Source organism: Rhinoderma darwinii, chromosome 13 (genome assembly GCF_050947455.1).
Source record: "Rhinoderma darwinii isolate aRhiDar2 chromosome 13, aRhiDar2.hap1, whole genome shotgun sequence".
Lineage (NCBI taxonomy): Eukaryota > Metazoa > Chordata > Amphibia > Anura > Rhinodermatidae > Rhinoderma > Rhinoderma darwinii.
Window position 1 is genome coordinate 6467218 of NC_134699.1, and position 19469 is coordinate 6486686.

A 19469-nucleotide genomic window follows, 5' to 3' on the forward strand; every position below is an offset into this window, starting at 1 on the left:
TGACCCCCCTGTATTACGGTACAATCAACGTGACCCCCCTGTATTACTGTACAATCAATGTGCCCCCTGTGTTATTATAAAATCAATGTGACCCCCCTGTTATTATACAATCAATGTGCCCCCGTGTTATTATACAATCAATGTGATCCCCCTGTTATTATACAATCAATGTGCCCCCTGTATTACTGTACAATTAATGTGCCCCCTGTGTTATTATACAATTAATGTGACCCCCCTGTTATTATACAATCAATGTGCCCCCGTGTTATTATACAATCAATGTGATCCCCCTGTTATTATACAATCAATGTGCCCCCTGTATTACTGTACAATTAATGTGCCCCCTGTATTATTATACAATCAATGTGACCCCCCTGTTATTATACAATCAATGTGCCCCCGTGTTATTATACAATCAATGTGATCCCCCTGTTATTATACAATCAATGTGCCCCCTGTATTACTGTACAATTAATGTGCCCCCTGTGTTATTATACAATTAATGTGCCCCCTGTATTACTGTACAATTAATGTGCCCCCTGTATTACTGTACAATCAATGTGCCCCCCCTGTGTTATTATACAATTAATGTGCCCCCTGTGTTATTATACAATTAATGTGCCCCCTGTATTACTGTACAATCAATGTGCCTCCCCTGTATTATTATACAATCAATGTGCCTCCCCTGTGTTATTATACAATCAATGTGACCCCCCTGTTATTATACAATCAATGTGCCCCCTGTATTACTGTACAATCAATGTGCCCCCTGCATTACTGTACAATCAATGTGCCCCCTGTATTACTGTACAATCAATGTGACCCCCCTGTATTATTATACAATCAATGTGACCCCCCTGTATTATTATACAATCAATGTGACCCCCTGTGTTATTATACAATCAATGTGACCCCCCTGTATTATTATACAATCAATGTGCCCTCTGTATTACTGTACAATCAATGTGACCCCCCTGTATTATTATACAATCAATGTGACCCCCCTGTATTATTATACAATCAATGTGACCCCCCTGTATTATTATACAATCAATGTGACCCCCCTGTATTATTATACAATCAATGTGACCCCCCTGTATTATTATACAATCAATGTGACCCCCCTGTATTATTATACAATCAATGTGACCCCGTGTTATTATACAATCAATGTGCCCCCCTGTATTACTGTACAATCAATGTGCCCCCTGTATTACTGTACAATCAATGTGACCCCCCTGTATTATTATACAATCAATGTGACCCCCCTGTTATTATACAATCAATGTGACCCCGTGTTATTATACAACCAATGTGCCCCCTGCATTACTGTACAATCAATGTGCCCCCTGTATTACTGTACAATCAATGTGACCCCCCTGTATTATTATACAATCAATGTGACCCCCCTGTTATTATACAATCAATGTGACCCCGTGTTATTATACAACCAATGTGCCCCCTGCATTACTGTACAATCAATGTGCCCCCTGCATTACTGTACAATCAATGTGCCCCCTGCATTACTGTACAATCAATGTGCCCCCTGTATTACTGTACAATCAATGTGCCCCCCCTGTGTTATTATACAATCAATGTGACCCCCTGTGTTATTATACAATCAATGTGACCCCCCCTGTATTATAAAATCAATGTGACCCCGTGTTATTATACAATTAATGTGCCCCCTGTATTACTGTACAATTAATGTGCCCCCTGTATTACTGTACAATCAATGTGCCCCCTGTATTACTGTACAATCAATGTGACCCCCCTGTATTATTATACAATCAATGTGACCCCCCTGTTATTATACAATCAATGTGACCCCGTGTTATTATACAACCAATGTGCCCCCTGCATTACTGTACAATTAATGTGCCCCCCTGTATTACTGTACAATCAATGTGCCCCCTGTATTACTGTACAATCAATGTGCCCCCTGTATTACTGTACAATCAATGTGCCCCCTGTGTTATTATACAATCAATGTGACCCCCTGTGTTATTATACAATCAATGTGACCCCCCCTGTATTATAAAATCAATGTGACCCCGTGTTATTATACAATTAATGTGACCCCCTGTGTTAATATACAATCAATGTGCCCCCCCTGTATTATAAAATCAATGTGACCCCCCTGTTATTATACAATCAATGTGCCCCCCTGTGTTATTATACAATCAATGTGCCCCCTGTATTACTGTAGTCAGTGTGTCCCCCTATATTACAGTAGTCAGTGCCCCTTATATTACTGTACAGTCAGTGTGCCCCCCTATATTACGGTAGTCAGTGCCCCCTATATTACTGCAGTCAGTGTCCCCTCTATATTACTGTAGTCAGTGCCCCCCTATATTACTGTACAGTCAGTGCCCCCCTATATTACTGTACAATCAGTGCCCCTCCCATATGTCAGTGTTTCCACACATATATTACTGTACAGTCAGTGCCCCCTATATTATTGTACAGTCAGTGTGTCCCCCTATATTACTGTGCAGTTAGTGCCCCCCTATATTATTGTACAGTCAGTGCCCCCTATATTTCTGTAGTCAGTGTCCCCCTTATATTACTGTACAGTCAGTGTGTCCCCCTATATTACTGTCCAGTTAGTGCCCCCTATATTACTGTACAGTCAGTGCCCCCCTATATTATTGTACAGTCAGTGTGTCCCCCCTATATTACTGTACATTCAGTGTGTCCCCCCTATATTACTGTACAGTCAGTGCCCCCCTATATTACTGTACAGTCAGTGTGTCCCCCTATATTACTGTACAGTCAGTGCCCCCCTATATTACTGTACAGTCAGTGCCCCCTATATTATTGTAGTCAGTGTGTCCCCCCTATATTACTGTACAGTCAGTGCCCCCTATATTATTGTACAGTCAGTGTGTCCCCCTATATTACTGTACAGTCAGTGCCCCCTATATTATTGTACAGTCAGTGTGTCCCCCCTATATTACTGTACAGTCAGTGCCCCCTATATTATTGTACAGTCAGTGTGTCCCCCCTATATTACTGTACAGTCAGTGCCCCCTATATTATTGTACAGTCAGTGTGTCCCCCCTATATTACTGTACAGTCAGTGCCCCCTATATTATTGTACAGTCAGTGTGTCCCCCCTATATTACTGTACAGTCAGTGCCCCCTATATTATTGTACAGTCAGTGTGTCCCCCCTATATTACTGTACAGTCAGTGCCCCCTATATTATTGTACAGTCAGTGTGTCCCCCCTATATTATTGTACATTCAGTGTGTCCCCCTATATTACTGTACAGTCAGTCCCCCCCCCCATATTACTTTACAGTGAGTTGATGAGAGAGGGTACTGGGGGGCAGTATAAGGAGAATTGGGAGCTCAGGGGTGTCCTATGACTGTTATTGGGTTCAGCACCCTGGACAGCGGCTCCGTCAGTTACATGGAGATGGTTATGACGGGTGGGCACAGGGGCTGCTGGTGGTTGGGGGATCCTGGGAGGGGGATATTGGGGGGCAGAATAGAATCTTTGAGCAACACCCCCAGATTACAAGGACAGCGGGGTTATAACTGGGCAGAGAAGGGATTAGAAGGGGTTAATGGTGGCTCGCGCTGGGGGCGGGGTTAGAGATACATTGTGATACATTGTTGCAATTCTCTCTGATTCCATGTATCGGTCACATGACGGTTATTCCCCCTGATCACGGCCCCGGTGCCGCTCGGTAGGACCGGCTGCGGTAACTATGGCTGTAGTCTCCCGGTTGGTGTCCGGTGATGATGCCCCCTCCTCCGGTACTGGTCTGTGTCGCCCTCCGGTAGAGGTATAGTCAGCCCCGGGTGTGGCCCCGGAAGTCGGCTCCTCCCATCATGGCGGCGGAGTCGGACGGTACCCGGGTGGCTCCCCGGTGCCCCCGCTACTCTCTCCGGGACGGGCTGTGGTTGGTGGCCGCGCTGCTCGTCTTTTTCTCGGACGGAGCGTCGGACCTGTGGCTGGCGGCGGATTACCTGCAGCGGCACCGGTTCAGCTGCTTCTGGCCCACGGTGATGCTGGTGCTGCTGCCCTCCCTCCTCACCCAGAGCCTGAGCTTCAGCTGGGCAGTCACGGACCGGGCATCCTCACCCGGCACCACGCGCCCCTGCTGCCGCCTCTGCGCCTGGTTCCTGCAGGGCTCCATCCACCTGCTGCAGCTCGGACAGGTGTGGAGGTGAGAGGGTTAAACTGGTCACACTGGTTATCACTCCTCTCATTGGTCATCACTGGGGTCATCACAGGTCTCGCTGGGCATCACTGGTAGCATGGGTCACACTGGGTACATCACTTGGCATCACTGGTCATAATGGGTGTCACTGGTCTCGCTGGGCATCACTGGTAGCATGGGTCACACTGGGTACAACACTTGGCATCACTCCTCTCATTGGTCATCACAGGTCTCGCTGGGCATCACTGGTAGCATGGGTCACACTGGGTACAACACTTGGCATCACTGGTCTCATGGGACACTACTGGTAACACTGGGATTTGGCATTTACAGCTGGCATCACTGGTGGCACTGGGTATCACTTGCAGCATTGGATATGCTCCTTGTCTGATTGTAAATGAATGATCACACTGGTATCACTGGCTACAATGGTTGTTCCTGGTGGCACTGGGCGCTCCGGATACCAGCGGTCTCACAAGGAATATCCAGTGTCATTGGGAATCACTGGTCGTAGGTATAAATGGGGACACTGGGCCCTTATTTAGATTGTTACTGGTTACAAGTATTGACGCTGCCTGTTACTGGTTATGTTGGGAATTTATACTGGTCAATGTTACACTGGTAATTCAACCCGGGTATTACTAGTAGTGACCCGGGGTATTACTGGTCAGCCTGGGCATTACTAGTGACCCTCCGGTATTACTGGTCACACTGAGAATTTTTAATAACCCCCGCATATTACTAGTGGTGGTCTCGGATATTACTGGTCACCCTGGGCATTACTACTGACCCTCAGGTATTACTGGTAACGGTTTGTATTTTTGGTATCTCCAATATTATTGGGTTAATGTCTTTACTGGATCCGGTAAAGATGAGAATAATAATTGCCGGTTGCTATGGATGATTGAATATTCATTCTGCTCCTTATGCTGCTACAATACACAACAGGCACTGCTACATCACCATATGGTGTGGGAATGGCACACCCATGTATTATTAGTATCTATCACATGTTATATACTGGTCACCGTGTACTATTAGTATCTGTCACATGTAATATACTGGTCACCGTGTACTATTAGTATCTGTCACATGTAATATACTGGTCACCGTGTACTATTAGTATCTATCACATGTAATATACTGGTCACCGTGTACTATTAGTATCTATCACATGTTATATACTGGTCACCGTGTACTATTAGTATCTATCACATGTAATATACTGGCCACCGTGTACTATTAGTAGCTATCACATGTTATATACTGGTCACCGTGTACTATTAGTATCTATCACATGTTATATACTGGTCACCGTGTACTATTAGTATCTATCACATGTAATATACTGGCCACCGTGTACTATTAGTATCTGTCACATGTAATATACTGGTCACCATGTACTATTAGTATCTGTCACATGTAATATACTGGTCACCGTGTACTATTAGTAGCTATCACATGTTATATACTGGTCACCGTGTACTATTAGTAGCTATCACATGTTATATACTGGTCACCGTGTACTATTAGTAGCTATCACATGTTATATACTGGTCACCGTGTACTATTAGTATCTGTCACATGTAATATACTGGTCACCGTGTACTATTAGTATCTGTCACATGTAATATACTGGTCACCGTGTACTATTAGTATCTATCACATGTAATATACTGGTCACCGTGTACTATTAGTATCTGTCACATGTAATATACTGGTCACCGTGTACTATTAGTAGCTATCACATGTTATATACTGGTCACCGTGTACTATTAGTATCTATCACATGTAATATACTGGTCACCGTGTACTATTAGTATCTATCACATGTAATATACTGGTCACCGTGTACTATTAGTATCTATCACATGTTATATACTGGTCACCGTGTACTATTAGTATCTGTCACATGTAATATACTGGTCACCGTGTACTATTAGTATCTATCACATGTTATATACTGGTCACCGTGTACTATTAGTATCTATCACATGTTATATACTGGTCACCGTGTACTATTAGTATCTATCACATGTAATATACTGGCCACCGTGTACTATTAGTATCTATCACATGTTATATACTGGTCACCGTGTACTATTAGTAGCTATCACATGTTATATACTGGTCACCGTGTACTATTAGTATCTGTCACATGTAATATACTGGTCACCGTGTACTATTAGTATCTGTCACATGTAATATACTGGTCACCGTGTACTATTAGTATCTATCACATGTTATATACTGGTCACCGTGTACTATTAGTATCTATCACATGTAATATACTGGTCACCGTGTACTATTAGTATCTATCACATGTTATATACTGGTCACCGTGTACTATTAGTATCTGTCACATGTAATATACTGGTCACCGTGTACTATTAGTATCTGTCACATGTAATATACTGGTCACCGTGTACTATTAGTATCTATCACATGTTATATACTGGTCACCGTGTACTATTAGTATCTATCACATGTAATATACTGGTCACCGTGTAATATTAGTATCTATCACATGTAATATACTGGTCACCGTGTACTATTAGTATCTATCACATGTTATATACTGGTCACCGTGTACTATTAGTATCTATCACATGTTATATACTGGTCACCGTGTACTATTAGTATCTATCACATGTTATATACTGGTCACCGTGTAATATTAGTATCTATCACATGTAATATACTGGTCACCGTGTACTATTAGTATCTATCACATGTTATATACTGGTCACCGTGTACTATTAGTATCTATCACATGTTATATACTGGTCACCGTGTACTATTAGTATCTATCACATGTTATATACTGGTCACCGTGTACTATTAGTATCTATCACATGTAATATACTGGTCACCGTGTACTATTAGTATCTATCACATGTAATATACTGGTCACCGTGTACTATTAGTATCTGTCACATGTTATATACTGGTCACCGTGTACTATTAGTATCTGTCACATGTTATATACTGGTCACCGTGTACTATTAGTATCTATCACATGTTATATACTGGTCACCGTGTACTATTAGTATCTATCACATGTTATATACTGGTCACCGTGTACTATTAGTATCTATCACATGTTATATACTGGTCACCGTGTACTATTAGTATCTGTCACATGTAATATACTGGTCACCGTGTACTATTAGAATCTATCACATGTTATATACTGGTCACCGTGTACTATTAGTATCTATCACATGTTATATACTGGTCACCGTGTACTATTAGTATCTATCACATGTAATATACTGGTCACCGTGTACTATTAGTAGCTATCACATGTTATATACTGGTCACCCTGCCCTTCTCTTTTCAGGTACCTGCGAGCGCTTTATTTGGGCCTTCAGAGCCGCTGGCATGCGGAGCAGCAGAGCCGCCATTTCTACTGGCGCATGATGTTTGAGAGCGCAGATATCAGCATGCTGCGCCTGCTGGAGACATTTCTGAAGAGCGCCCCCCAGCTGGTGCTGCAGCTGTGCATTATAGTGCAACAAGGCCATGTGGAGCCTTTACAGGGTAAGCAGCTTTCTCTTACCTACTACCTACCCTACTCCATTATACAACCCCCATCTTTATTCCAACCTTCTTACACCATTCTACTCTAGTCACATCCAGAGCTGCATTCTTAATTCCCACTGCTCTTTTGGTGATCAAATGCATTTGAACATATCCATGATCGCTTGTATTTTGCTTCTAAATCAGACGACTGTACAATTCCCACAATGCATCATAGCAGAGACTGCGCTGTGCATACACCGGAGTGTAATACGTAGAGAGATCTATGCATTTGCACACAGTGCACAACGTTTATACTTGCCCTTCTGCTAGGCATGCTGGGACCTGTAGTACCTGCTTGTCTGTCAGTCTGAGTATCTCGATGGGGGGGGGCACGAGCCTCTGAATATGCAGGGTAGACCAATCGGAGAGGTGGTGGCGGTAGACGGGCGCTGCGCTCTTACGTAATTGACCTTTATTGTCTGGGAATAAATAATTTACGGTGATCAGTAGGAGGTGCAGCTTAGAGGTAGCGGGGGGCGGGATAAGACTTCTCTCAGGAAGTCCCGCGTAGCCCGCTGACCCCCTCCTCACCGCATCCTATTTATTCTCCATGGTTCGGGCCTCTGCTGCGATGTTTACTTGTATAAATATAGAATTATGAATTATGCACAGACGATTGATCGCTGATTTAAACTACATGCCCAAAAGTATGTGAACCCTTAAATATCACTTCTGTATGTGCTTGCTGAACATCTCATTCTGCAGATGATCAGAGGTGTTGAGGTCAGGCCTCAGACTTCTAAACCATTTATATATGGTCCTCCCGGGGGTATTGTCTTCACTAAACTGTTACCATAAATCTGAAAGTAACAATTTATTCTCGATATGTCATTGTAGCATGAGCAATAAAAGAGTTCTATAGATAAGTATAACATGGCTACTTTCTTCCAAAAACAGCGCCACACTTGTCCATAGGTTGTGTCGGGTATTGCAGCTCAGCTCCATTGAAGTGAATGGGACAGAACTGCAATACCACACACAACCTATGGACTGGTATGGCGCTGTTTTTTGCACAAAAATCATCCATGTTTTTCTAAATTTGTACAACAAGATCTCCCTTCACTGAAATCAAGGATCCAAATCAAGAAGAGCCCTTGACTATTATTTGTCCTCCATCAGCTTCTACAGTTGGCTCTACACATTGAGGCAGTAGGTGTTCTCCTGGCATCTGCCAGATCCCTCCTCCAGACTGGTAGGGGGTGAAGTGTGATTCATCCCTGCAGAGAATGTGTTTCCACCTTTTCGTAGTTCAGTAGTGGTGGCTTTACACCACTGCAGCCGACACCTGGCATTGAGCGTGTGGATCTCAGGCTTGTTTGAAAATGGCATGAAAAACCGTAATCCACAAAGCTCTGGATGAACATTTCTAGTGCTGATGTTGCTTCTAGAAGTGGTCCGGAACCCTACACTAAGTGCTGCAACCCAAGACGGATAATATAAGGGCTATAGCATTCGGTGGTCACATCCCCGCTGGGCAAAAACTGAGCTCTTTAGTATGTTCCCTTCTACAATAAGGTAGGGAGGGATATAGCTTATGTAGCCAGGCACGTTTTCCTTTTAGGACTCTGGAAAAGTTGGTTGACGACATATTGGCAGTCAAATTGGTTGCCATCCAGTCTTCCCAGATTCCCAGGAGGATTATATTTGTACTGAAGTCCATGGTGGCAAGTGAGATCCTCAATATTTTGGTGACTTCTCTTCTGAATCCTCTTTTTGTTCTCCTTTGTCTCTTTCTTTGCTCAGGTATATCGGCCATGGCTTCTCTCCTATCTCTTGCCTGGATGATTGCTTCTTACCAAAAGGTTCTAAGAGATTCCCGTGATGACAAGATGCCCATGTCATACAAGGGGGCCGTGGTGCAGATACTGTGGCATCTTTTCACCATTGCTGCCCGAGCCTTGGCGTTCTCACTCTTTGCCTCTGTCTTCCACTTGTACTTTGGTATCTTCATCGTCACTCACTGGTGTTTCATGACTTTTTGGATTATCCAAGGAGAGACCGACTTCTGCATGTCTCGCTGGGAGGAGATCATCTACAATATGGTGCTGGGTATCATCTACATTTTCTGCTGGTTCAATGTGCGTGAGGGTCGGACCCGCTGTAGGATGACCACCTATTATATTATATTGCTCTCTGAGAACGCAGTCCTCACAGTTCTGTGGTATTATTATCGCCCAGAATATATGTTCAGCGACTTCTACGCTCTTCTTATTGTTTGCTCTGTCCTCTGTAGCTTCGCTCTTGGTGTTTTCTTTATGCTCATATACTACAGTCTTCTGCATCCCAATGGTCCAATGTTTGGTCCTTCTAGCAGTAGTTGTGTCTTCACGGAAGGTGCTGAGACTTCTGGGGTTCCTGAATTGGAAGGTACAGAAAGCCTTCCTCGTACTCTACCACGGACTACAGAGCAAGAAAGAGACTTGGTGCCCGGTGACAGGGACAGTTGTGTTCCAGTCTTCCAAGTCCGATCTAGTGTTCCCCCAACCCCTGTGACACGTGTTCCCCGGGCTCACGGACCTGTCATACGTATAGATCTTCCACGTAAAAAATATCCAGCCTGGGATGCCCATTTCATAGACCGCCGCTTGCGGAAAACTATTTTGGCCTTGGAATATTCTTCCCCAGCCACACCCCGTGTCCAATACCGAACTATAGGGACGTCTCAAGAAGTTACTGAGTATGAAACCACCGTGTGACCTCCATCTCAAGACGTAGGGTGAAGGAAAGACGGGAGAATAAGACTGTAGAGCCAGGCTGGATGGTTAGAGGCTCTTCAAAGTCTTGAGAGAAGCGGAGAATAGAGACACTGAAATGGGTAGAGTGGCAAGAGAGTTGGCCTGGAGAGAAGACCACTGGTGGCCATGGTTGACGTTCACCAATATTATAGGCCACATCCATGAGATCTTTGATGCTGCATTGAGGGTTTAGGGAGTATGTTTGTTGTAAAATAAACTCTCAAGAGCAGAGATAGGCAACCTAAGGTTTTTCTGCTGTTGTGTCCGTGCCAGAACTTGTCCTTCAACAAAATCAAAGGGCAGTGGGTTGACTGGCAAGACCTTCTGGGGCATTAACGCCAACAGCAGAAGACTTATCCCAGGTTCCCTAATCTGCTCCAAGGTCTGAAGTGTATGGCACATGTTAGTACTGACCTAAATGGACAAGTGGCCGTCCTCCGGAACGGGTGGATTTTGTCAAGGACGGGAAACACGGCATTCGGGGTGGCACTGTGACCGGGTAGAGATGACCTTTGGTGTTTCCTTGAGATAGGGCAAGATCTCTGTAAAAAAGAGACCACCCTGACCGGGTACGATTGGTGCTACTAACGTTTTTGAGTGGGTAACACCGTCTGTGAAGACATGACTGCCTGTATTGTATATAACGGTGGTGGCGTGGATGGTTGTGTACGTATAATGACGTCCGGGCTCTTGCCAATAATCGGAACAAAAGCAAATACATGATATTTATCTCGAGCAGGGCTTCCAAATGTTTCCATAAGGAGAGCCTTACCATATACATCTACAATGCATAGGGCCAGATGTAATGGGGGATACTACATTATCAGTCTGTAAAGCAATGGTCTGCAACTTGTGGCACTACAACTCTCATTATGCAGCTGTCAGGGCATGGTGGGAGTTGTGGTTTCATGTCAGCTGGAGACCCACCATTCATTTAAATCCACTTGTGTTCACGATTCCAGAGACGCCAAGAACACATTCACTGGCACCACGTACCCCACAGAGTCCCTAATGTATTCACACCCTCATAAACTGCACATGGTGTAGAGGTATAGCATTCTGTAGAGTTGCATGGTGGCACATCACACAGCAATCTATGGCATCACAGGGCAGCTGATTTGGAGACCCTAGTCTAAGTAGGACCTGCATCACAGTGTAATTGGAATCGAAGGCAGACATTTTTTGTGTTTGCAGCCATTTTTTTGTCCTTCTCTCCCACCATGGTGGCCACAAAACAGGATCAGGGTCTGTAGCTTTCTTGTATGTCTGAACTAGACCTACTGCTTCTATGCTTCATATTACACATTCTCCCAGTGCCAGGGGCGTAGCTATAGGTTCATCAGGGGTAGCAGTCACACCCAGGTCCAAGACCCCCTAAGCACGTAAGAAGACGCCAATGTTATAAATGGCACATGGTAGGTGGGGGGCTCTGCTACAGGTCTTGAACTGGGGCACAGGAATACTCTGCCTCTGCCCAGTGCCATATATGATTCTGATCCTATGACCCCTTGAGCATATACAGGATTGTGGCCATCCACATAACATTCATGCTCATGCTAAATAAAATCACTAAGTTCGCATATATTGCTATATTTACAGCTTATATTATACTCCAGAGCTGCACTCACTATTCTGCTGGTGGAGTCACTGTGTACATACATTACATTACTTATCCTGTACTGATCCTGAGTTACATCCTGTATTATACTCCAGAGCTGCACTCACTATTCTGCTGGTGGAGTCACTGTGTACATACATTACATTACTTATCCTGTACTGATCCTGAGTTACATCCTGTATTATACTCCAGAGCTGCACTCACTATTCTGCTGGTGGAGTCACTGTGTACATACATTACATTACTTATCCTGTACTGATCCTGAGTTACATCCTGTATTATACTCCAGAGCTGCACTCACTATTCTGCTGCTGGTAATGTATGTACACAGTGACTCCACCAGCAGAATAGTGAGTGCAGCTCTGGAATATAATACAGGATGTAACTCAGGGTCAGTACAGTATTTATAAAGTGATTCGACTTTATATGTAGATTAATTCTATATGTGAACAGTAAAATGGCGTTGAAAGGTGAACATATCATTTAATTTATTCCGGCTTCTAGGCTGCTTAGCCAAGAACAGCTTGACAGCCGCATTCTCCCTCATGTGCATGAATCATAGTTGTTTTCCCTTTTAGAAGAGAAGACAGGTTTGTACAGGGGGAAAGTAAACGTGGAACCAAAATGTTTTGCAGTGGGCGGAGCCAGTGACAACAACTGTCTCTCTGTTATTGTATCATCCTCCTCCATGCTGACTTAAATTCCCATTAGTTGGACGTATCATTGCTATCGTCACCATCGTCCGGATTATCCACTGCTCATCACCAGCCCATGTTAAGTGGCGGCACCGTCAGTGCTCTTGTGATATGTTAGTGACAACCTGGCCGTTTCTGTAGTGATTTTTGATTGGTAGTAGGATCAGTACAGGTGCAATATGTTGTTGATCACGTCATTGTCTGTGTTCGTGTAAAATGTTGCCAGTTTCTGAAATCGTCCCCTGGGCGGCCATTTTGTTGTAGCCCTTTGAGGTATAGGGCTTCATCGTCCATCAGCGCTGATATTAAGTGGTTCAATCTTCAGTGCTGTGTAATGTGCCGTCGTTCTGCTGATGTATGGACCACATGTGATTGCGACAAACACACAGATTAGCCTTTTACGTAGGATATCTTACGATGATCTTATATTGAGATGAATCTGTACATAGGGAGAGATGGACTGTTCATCGTCTATGTAAATCGATTCGGTCTACACAGGATTTTATATCCTTTGGACTTCGGCCACGCTCGGGGTAGAGGAGCAGTGGTAATATTATTAGTTTATCGGAAGTGAATATCTTTTTAAATAATCTATATTCTATTTATATGGAAAGTCTGCAGGTTGGGTGCAACGTTTTGCAGGGAGAGAAATGTACTGTGTGCTTTGGTAGAACAGCAATAAAGAAAAGCAATATCTAGGTGACCGAAGGCAAGGACGTGGTTTTTGGTAATTTTTGGACCGTTCTTGAGAATCATGGTTATAATGAATTAGTTAATATCTTTTCTGTACCAGGAGTGGAAAGCACAAACCATGCCAGCGTTGGATGCCAAAGATGCATTCCATGGGTGATTCCGGACAGTAGATCCTACCAGGTATGGGGTGGCTGTCAGACACCCATAAACATCCACTCACTGTATTAGCCATGTCCTCCTACCCTGTTCTATGAATTAATCTTCACATTTGGACATACATGTTTAATGAGGGATGGGATTATGGGTGACCCCAAAATGATATTCAACATTTGTCTAGTCATTGGTGTCATTCACCTTTGCAACACATCTTTGGACCTTTTGAGCCTTTTTCTATTGTGTATTTGTAGTCCCATCAGCATCTAAGGTGGCTTCCAGGCTTCCATTGATGGAGCCTTAAGTCTCCACTGATGATAGACCAGTCTATGGGTCTTTAGCTTGGTTACCGGTTTTGTCCATGGTTTTTCTAGAACTGAAGACCAATCCCTCATGTCTTCTTCCCCGGGATCGCAGTATAATGCATGGAACATCCACACAACTTAACATGTAATCATCAGTCAGTGGACCGCCATGGCCAATATAGGTGGACATCATCAGTCAGTGGACAGCCATGGCCAATATAGGTGGACATCATCAGTTAGTGGACCGCCATGGCCAATATAACATGTAATCATCAGTCAGTGGACCGCCATGGCCAATATAGGTGGACATCATCAGTCAGTGGACCGCCATGGCCAATATAGGTGGACATCATCAGTCAGTGGACCGCCATGGCCAATATAGGTGGACATCATCAGTCAGTGGACCGCCATGGCCAATATAGGTGGACATCATCAGTCAGTGGACCGCCATGGCCAATATAGGTGGACATCATCAGTCAGTGGACCGCCATGGCCAATATAGGTGGACATCATCAGTCAGTGGACCGCCATCGCCAATATAACATGTAATCATCAGTCAGTGGACCGCCATGACCAATATAGGTGGAAATCATCCTGTGGAGACCTCGTGAGTTGGACTATTAAGTCTCCAAAGTCCTTTCGAAGGAGTTAATGTGGTTGTCTAGAAACATGGCTGCCTTCTTCCAAAATAGGCTGTGCCTGGTATTGCAACTCGGCTCTATTGAAGTGAATGGGGTTAAGTTGCAATACCATACATGACCTGTGGACAGATGTGGTGCTGTTTTTGGATGAAATTAGCCATTTTTTTCTAGTCCTTCACAACATCTTTAAGGTACCTTGAACCTAATGTTCCACATGCCCGTCTAGAAGTTGGCAGAATATAATGTAGCTTGTAGACCCACAATTACTGAGTTCTTGGATGAGATTTTTGTTAGGGGATATGGGATTATACCACCAACGTCAACCTTCCTGAAAGCAATAACCATTGTAAATGCTGCCACTGTAATCCTATTTACAGCCATCGACTGTTAATTTTCCATGCGGCTAGTTACGAGGATCATCATCTTGACCTCTAGATCACTTCTCTGGATCTTTTCATCAATGTGAGGTTGGAAACTCAGGTGGTCAAGATCTGGCCTGTTTGACCCAATAGTTAATTGTCCAGTAAAGACATTTGACCATGACATCCAAACAATGACCTTTAGTGGGTTTATCCATGTTTATACATCGCCACCTAAAAATGCCAGCTGACGGCCCAGCAAATTATGAGGATGGGGCTTATTCCCACCTACTATGAGGAGTCTGCTTCAAAGGTGTCGCATAATTGGGAATCCGATGACATGCTCATTGATGGTCCTTGGCATAAATGGGGCAAACGTTGGTTCAGCTTTGGTAGAACATGGGGCATATGCCCTGATCGGAACCCAAGACCTGTCTTGGAGATGGGTACATGTATTTTCTCATTGCGCAGTCTCCCAAATGCTGGCAGTAGTAGTGAAGTCTGCTAATGTTATGGACGACTTTGCTCGGAAGAAGCACGTGATACATGATTACTTTCCCGTATCGTCACTTGTGACAACTGTATACATGGCGAGTACTGATGTCACTGCTTAAAATTGATGCGTTATGATGTCATCCGTGCTGATTTGGAAGTCTTGTGCATTACAAGGAGGTGTACGACCCTACAGAAATGGTGGCAGGAAATCCAGAGCCTCCCCTTTATTTCTATGATCTTTATAAAAGTAATCTGGCTGCAATGTTGTGCCTTTGTCATGGAATCCCTTGGTGACAATTAATAATCTTATGCTTAAAGGGCAATTCCAGTCAGTATTGGTAATATAATTTCATATTTATTTTCCCATATATTGTTGTCCCCTGCTGAGTAATATGTGAGAGGTGCTAAGAGGAGCGGAGGGAGGGAGGGAAGTGACAACTGTCCTCAGCACATTTTTGACTCCCAAAAGTGGTTGTCACTTTATAGGCCGATTCCGCCATTGTCCTGATAAACTGAACTGAATACCTGTACTATCCTACTGCCCCTATATACAAGAATATAACTACTATAATACTGCCACTATATACAAGAATATAACTACTATAATACTGTTCCTATATACAAGAATATAACTACTATAATACTGTCCCATATATACAAGAATATAACTACTATAATACTGCTCCTATATACAAGAATATAACTACTATAATACTGCTCCTATATACAAGAATGTAACTACTATAATACTGCCCCCTATATACAAGAATATAACTACTATAATACTGCTCCTATATACAACAATATAACTACTATAATACTGGCCCCTATATACAAGAATATAACTGCTATAATACTGCTCCTATATACAAGAATATAACTACTATAATACTGCTCCTATATACAAGAATATAACTAATATAATACTGCCCCTATATACAAGAATATAACTACTATAATACTGCCCCTATATACAAGAATATAACTACTATAATACTGCCCCGTATATACAAAAATATAACTACTATAATACTGCTCCTATATACAAGAATAGAAGTACTATCATACTGCCCCTATATACAAGAATATAACTACTATAATACTGCTCCTATATACAAGAATATAACTACTATAATACTGCCCCTATATACAAGAATATAACTACTATAATACTGCTCCCTATATACAAGAATATAATTACTATAATACTGCCTCCTATATACAAGAATATAACTACTATAATACTGCTCCTATATACAAGAATATATCTACTATAATACTGCCCCTATATACAAGAATATAACTACTATAATACTGCCCCCTATATACAAGAATATAATTACTATAATACTGCCTCCTATATACAAGAATATAACTACTATAATACTGCTCCTATATACAAGAATATAACTACTATAATACTGCCTCTATATACAAGAATATAACTACTATAATACTGCCCCTATATACAAGAATATAACTACTATAATACTGCCCCTATATACAAGAATATAACTACTATAATACTGCCCCTATATACAAGAATATAACTACTATAATACTGCCCCTATATACAAGAATATAACTACTATAATACTGCTTCCTATATACAAGAATATAACTACTATAATACTGCTCCTATATACAAGAATATAACTACTATAATACTGCCCCCTATATACAAGAATATAACTACTATAATACTGCCCCCTATATATAAGAATATAACTACTATAATACTGCCCCTATATACAAGAATATAACTACTATAATACTGCTCCCTATATACAAGAATATAACTACTATAATACTGCCTCTATGTACAAGAATAGAACTACTATAATACTGCCCCCTATATACAAGAATATAACTACTATAATACTGCTCCTATATACAAGAATATAACTACTATAATACTGCTCCTATATTCAAGAATATAACTACTGTAATACTGCCCCCTATGGACAAAAATATTGGTGTAAGGAGTTTTCATATCTGACTGGAATAGCCCTTTAAGAATTAGTTGCCATATACAATTTGCCCCTGGCACTATGGCAGCAGTAGAGATTATTTGGGATCGGTGGTTCTGGGTGTAGTATCTGCTGATTGTATTGTATTGCAGATTAAATAAAATTGTTGCGTATAACTGGAGATTTCGGACGCCTTATCCCGTGAAATTTCTGTAAGGTGTTCAGTTGTAAAATCCTCTGTGTCTAGTCACATGTCACCCAGCAAGATGGCGGCTTATACTCTGTAATGGACATAGTCAGTACTCATCACTACATTTTATGTCTGTTCTCCTGAGTGATCATCTGCATTTTATTACTCTACGGCGCCTCCATTGTATCAGGTAATTGTGCACGTGGCGCCACCTGTACAGACAAACTACATCCATCTCTATGTTGGCTTATGATTGGTTGGTTAGCTTTCCTGGACTCTGATTGGAGGGGAGGTCGTATACTATAAGCTGCTGATTGTATATCTCGTGTTTATTCCAGTGCCTGGGTTTCTATATCTCACAGAATTGTCACAGATCCGTCCATTGCTCCCCCTGCCCCCAACGTGCACAAAATCCCTTTCATTGGGGGCAAAATCAGGATTCTAGGAATCTCTTTTGTAAACACCAATTTTTGTATATTTTTCATTTGGTGCTACATGAAAATAATAAACGTAATTTCAGTAATCTGCCTGCTGTCATTATTCACCAGGGGTCCAACCTAAGGGTGTACACGGTGGTGGGGGCGAAAATGAGGGTCCTAGATCAATGGCACCAAGCCCCGCCCCTTCTGTGATTGTCACCGCCCACAGTAATTGAGGTCACGTGACTCAGGTTGGGGTAAGGGTCAAAATTAAAACGGATTTCTGGTTGCAACGCTCCATTATAATTGAATTGCGGTTCCATTCTAAACCATTTTTAAGATCTCTGCTTGATGTCAGTGAATGAAAACATATTTTGTTTTAAATTGTTTTTTAACATCAAGAGGCAGAAATCCTTTACAGACCTAATAGCTCTTACAACTGACGGTTGGTATAATTGTATCCAGTCTACACAATTCTCTGTAAGCTTTATACATCAGCAACAGATATCACTCCTGTTCTGATCGATTGCTACGATGTATCCGTGCAGGCTTTTTTTTTTTTCAGCACTGCCTATATTACTGAAAGGCCTGTTTCACCTATGGCTGATGTACCTCCAGCACTGTCGCCCCCTGCAGGACACAATGGCTGCAGCTCCTTTGCATTTTCTCCTTATCACTGATGGAGGTTTTCATTGAGATGATCACTGCAGATCATTACATTGGTTGATCACTGCAGATCATTACATTGGTTGATCACTGAAGATCATTGCATTGGTTGATCACTGCAGATGATTGCATTGGTTGATCACTGAAGATCATTACATTGGTTGATCACTGCAGATCATTACATTGGTTGATCACTGCAGATCATTACATTGGTTGATCACTGCAGATCATTACATTGGTTGATCACTGCAGATCATTACATTGGTTGATCACTGCAGATCATTACATTGGTTGATCACTGCAGATCATTGCACTGGTGAAGTTTTCTGTACCTGGCTGTGCGGTCCTGATGCTGTTAAACATGGAGATGCCAAGCAGGAACGGGCTGAGGCATTGGCTGCCTATGAATCTATGGGCGATCCAGGCCCGAGAGGAGCATATGGTCGGTACCACATTGTACTCTGTGCTGTGATGCTGCAAGAAACATCCATAGGAGTGTAGCATTAGGGCTGATTTAAAGACAAACACACCCATAAATGCTTTTATATGGTCTTAAGATTTGGTACCATAATTCTTTGCAGCGAATGCAAGTTTCTCCGAGAAATTACCCCCTCCCCATACTACAAAACCTGGGAGTACCTGCACCGCAGCGGATGTTGTGTGCAGTTGCTGGAAAGAACACCGGTTCTCATTTATATAATTGGACATAATATATGAAGATGCAGCAGAGCTGAATTTGTCTTTTTGGCTCTTCATTTGGTGATTTAGTATT

General features: G+C 42.6%; 1 protein-coding gene across 1 annotated transcript; it reads left to right on the forward strand.

Moving 5' to 3' along the window:
- Nucleotides 1-3536: 3536 nt before the first annotated feature.
- XKR7 (XK related 7) lies at nucleotides 3537-11228 on the forward strand. Its single transcript, XM_075845473.1, has 3 exons — nucleotides 3537-4179; nucleotides 7517-7716; nucleotides 9502-11228. Exons 1-3 carry the CDS (start codon nucleotides 3842-3844, stop codon nucleotides 10452-10454), a joined length of 1491 nt encoding a protein of 496 aa, XP_075701588.1. The 5' UTR covers nucleotides 3537-3841; the 3' UTR covers nucleotides 10455-11228.
- Nucleotides 11229-19469: the final 8241 nt, after the last annotated feature.

Coding starts and splice junctions, on each gene's coding strand:
- XKR7 (XM_075845473.1), top strand. CDS start 3,842: ATGGCGGCGGAGTCGGACGGTACCCGGGTGGCTCCCCGGTGCCCCCGC. Junction 4,180..7,516: donor CAGCTCGGACAGGTGTGGAG/GTGAGAGGGTTA, acceptor TTCTCTTTTCAG/GTACCTGCGAGCGCTTTATT. Junction 7,717..9,501: donor CCATGTGGAGCCTTTACAGG/GTAAGCAGCTTT, acceptor TTCTTTGCTCAG/GTATATCGGCCATGGCTTCT.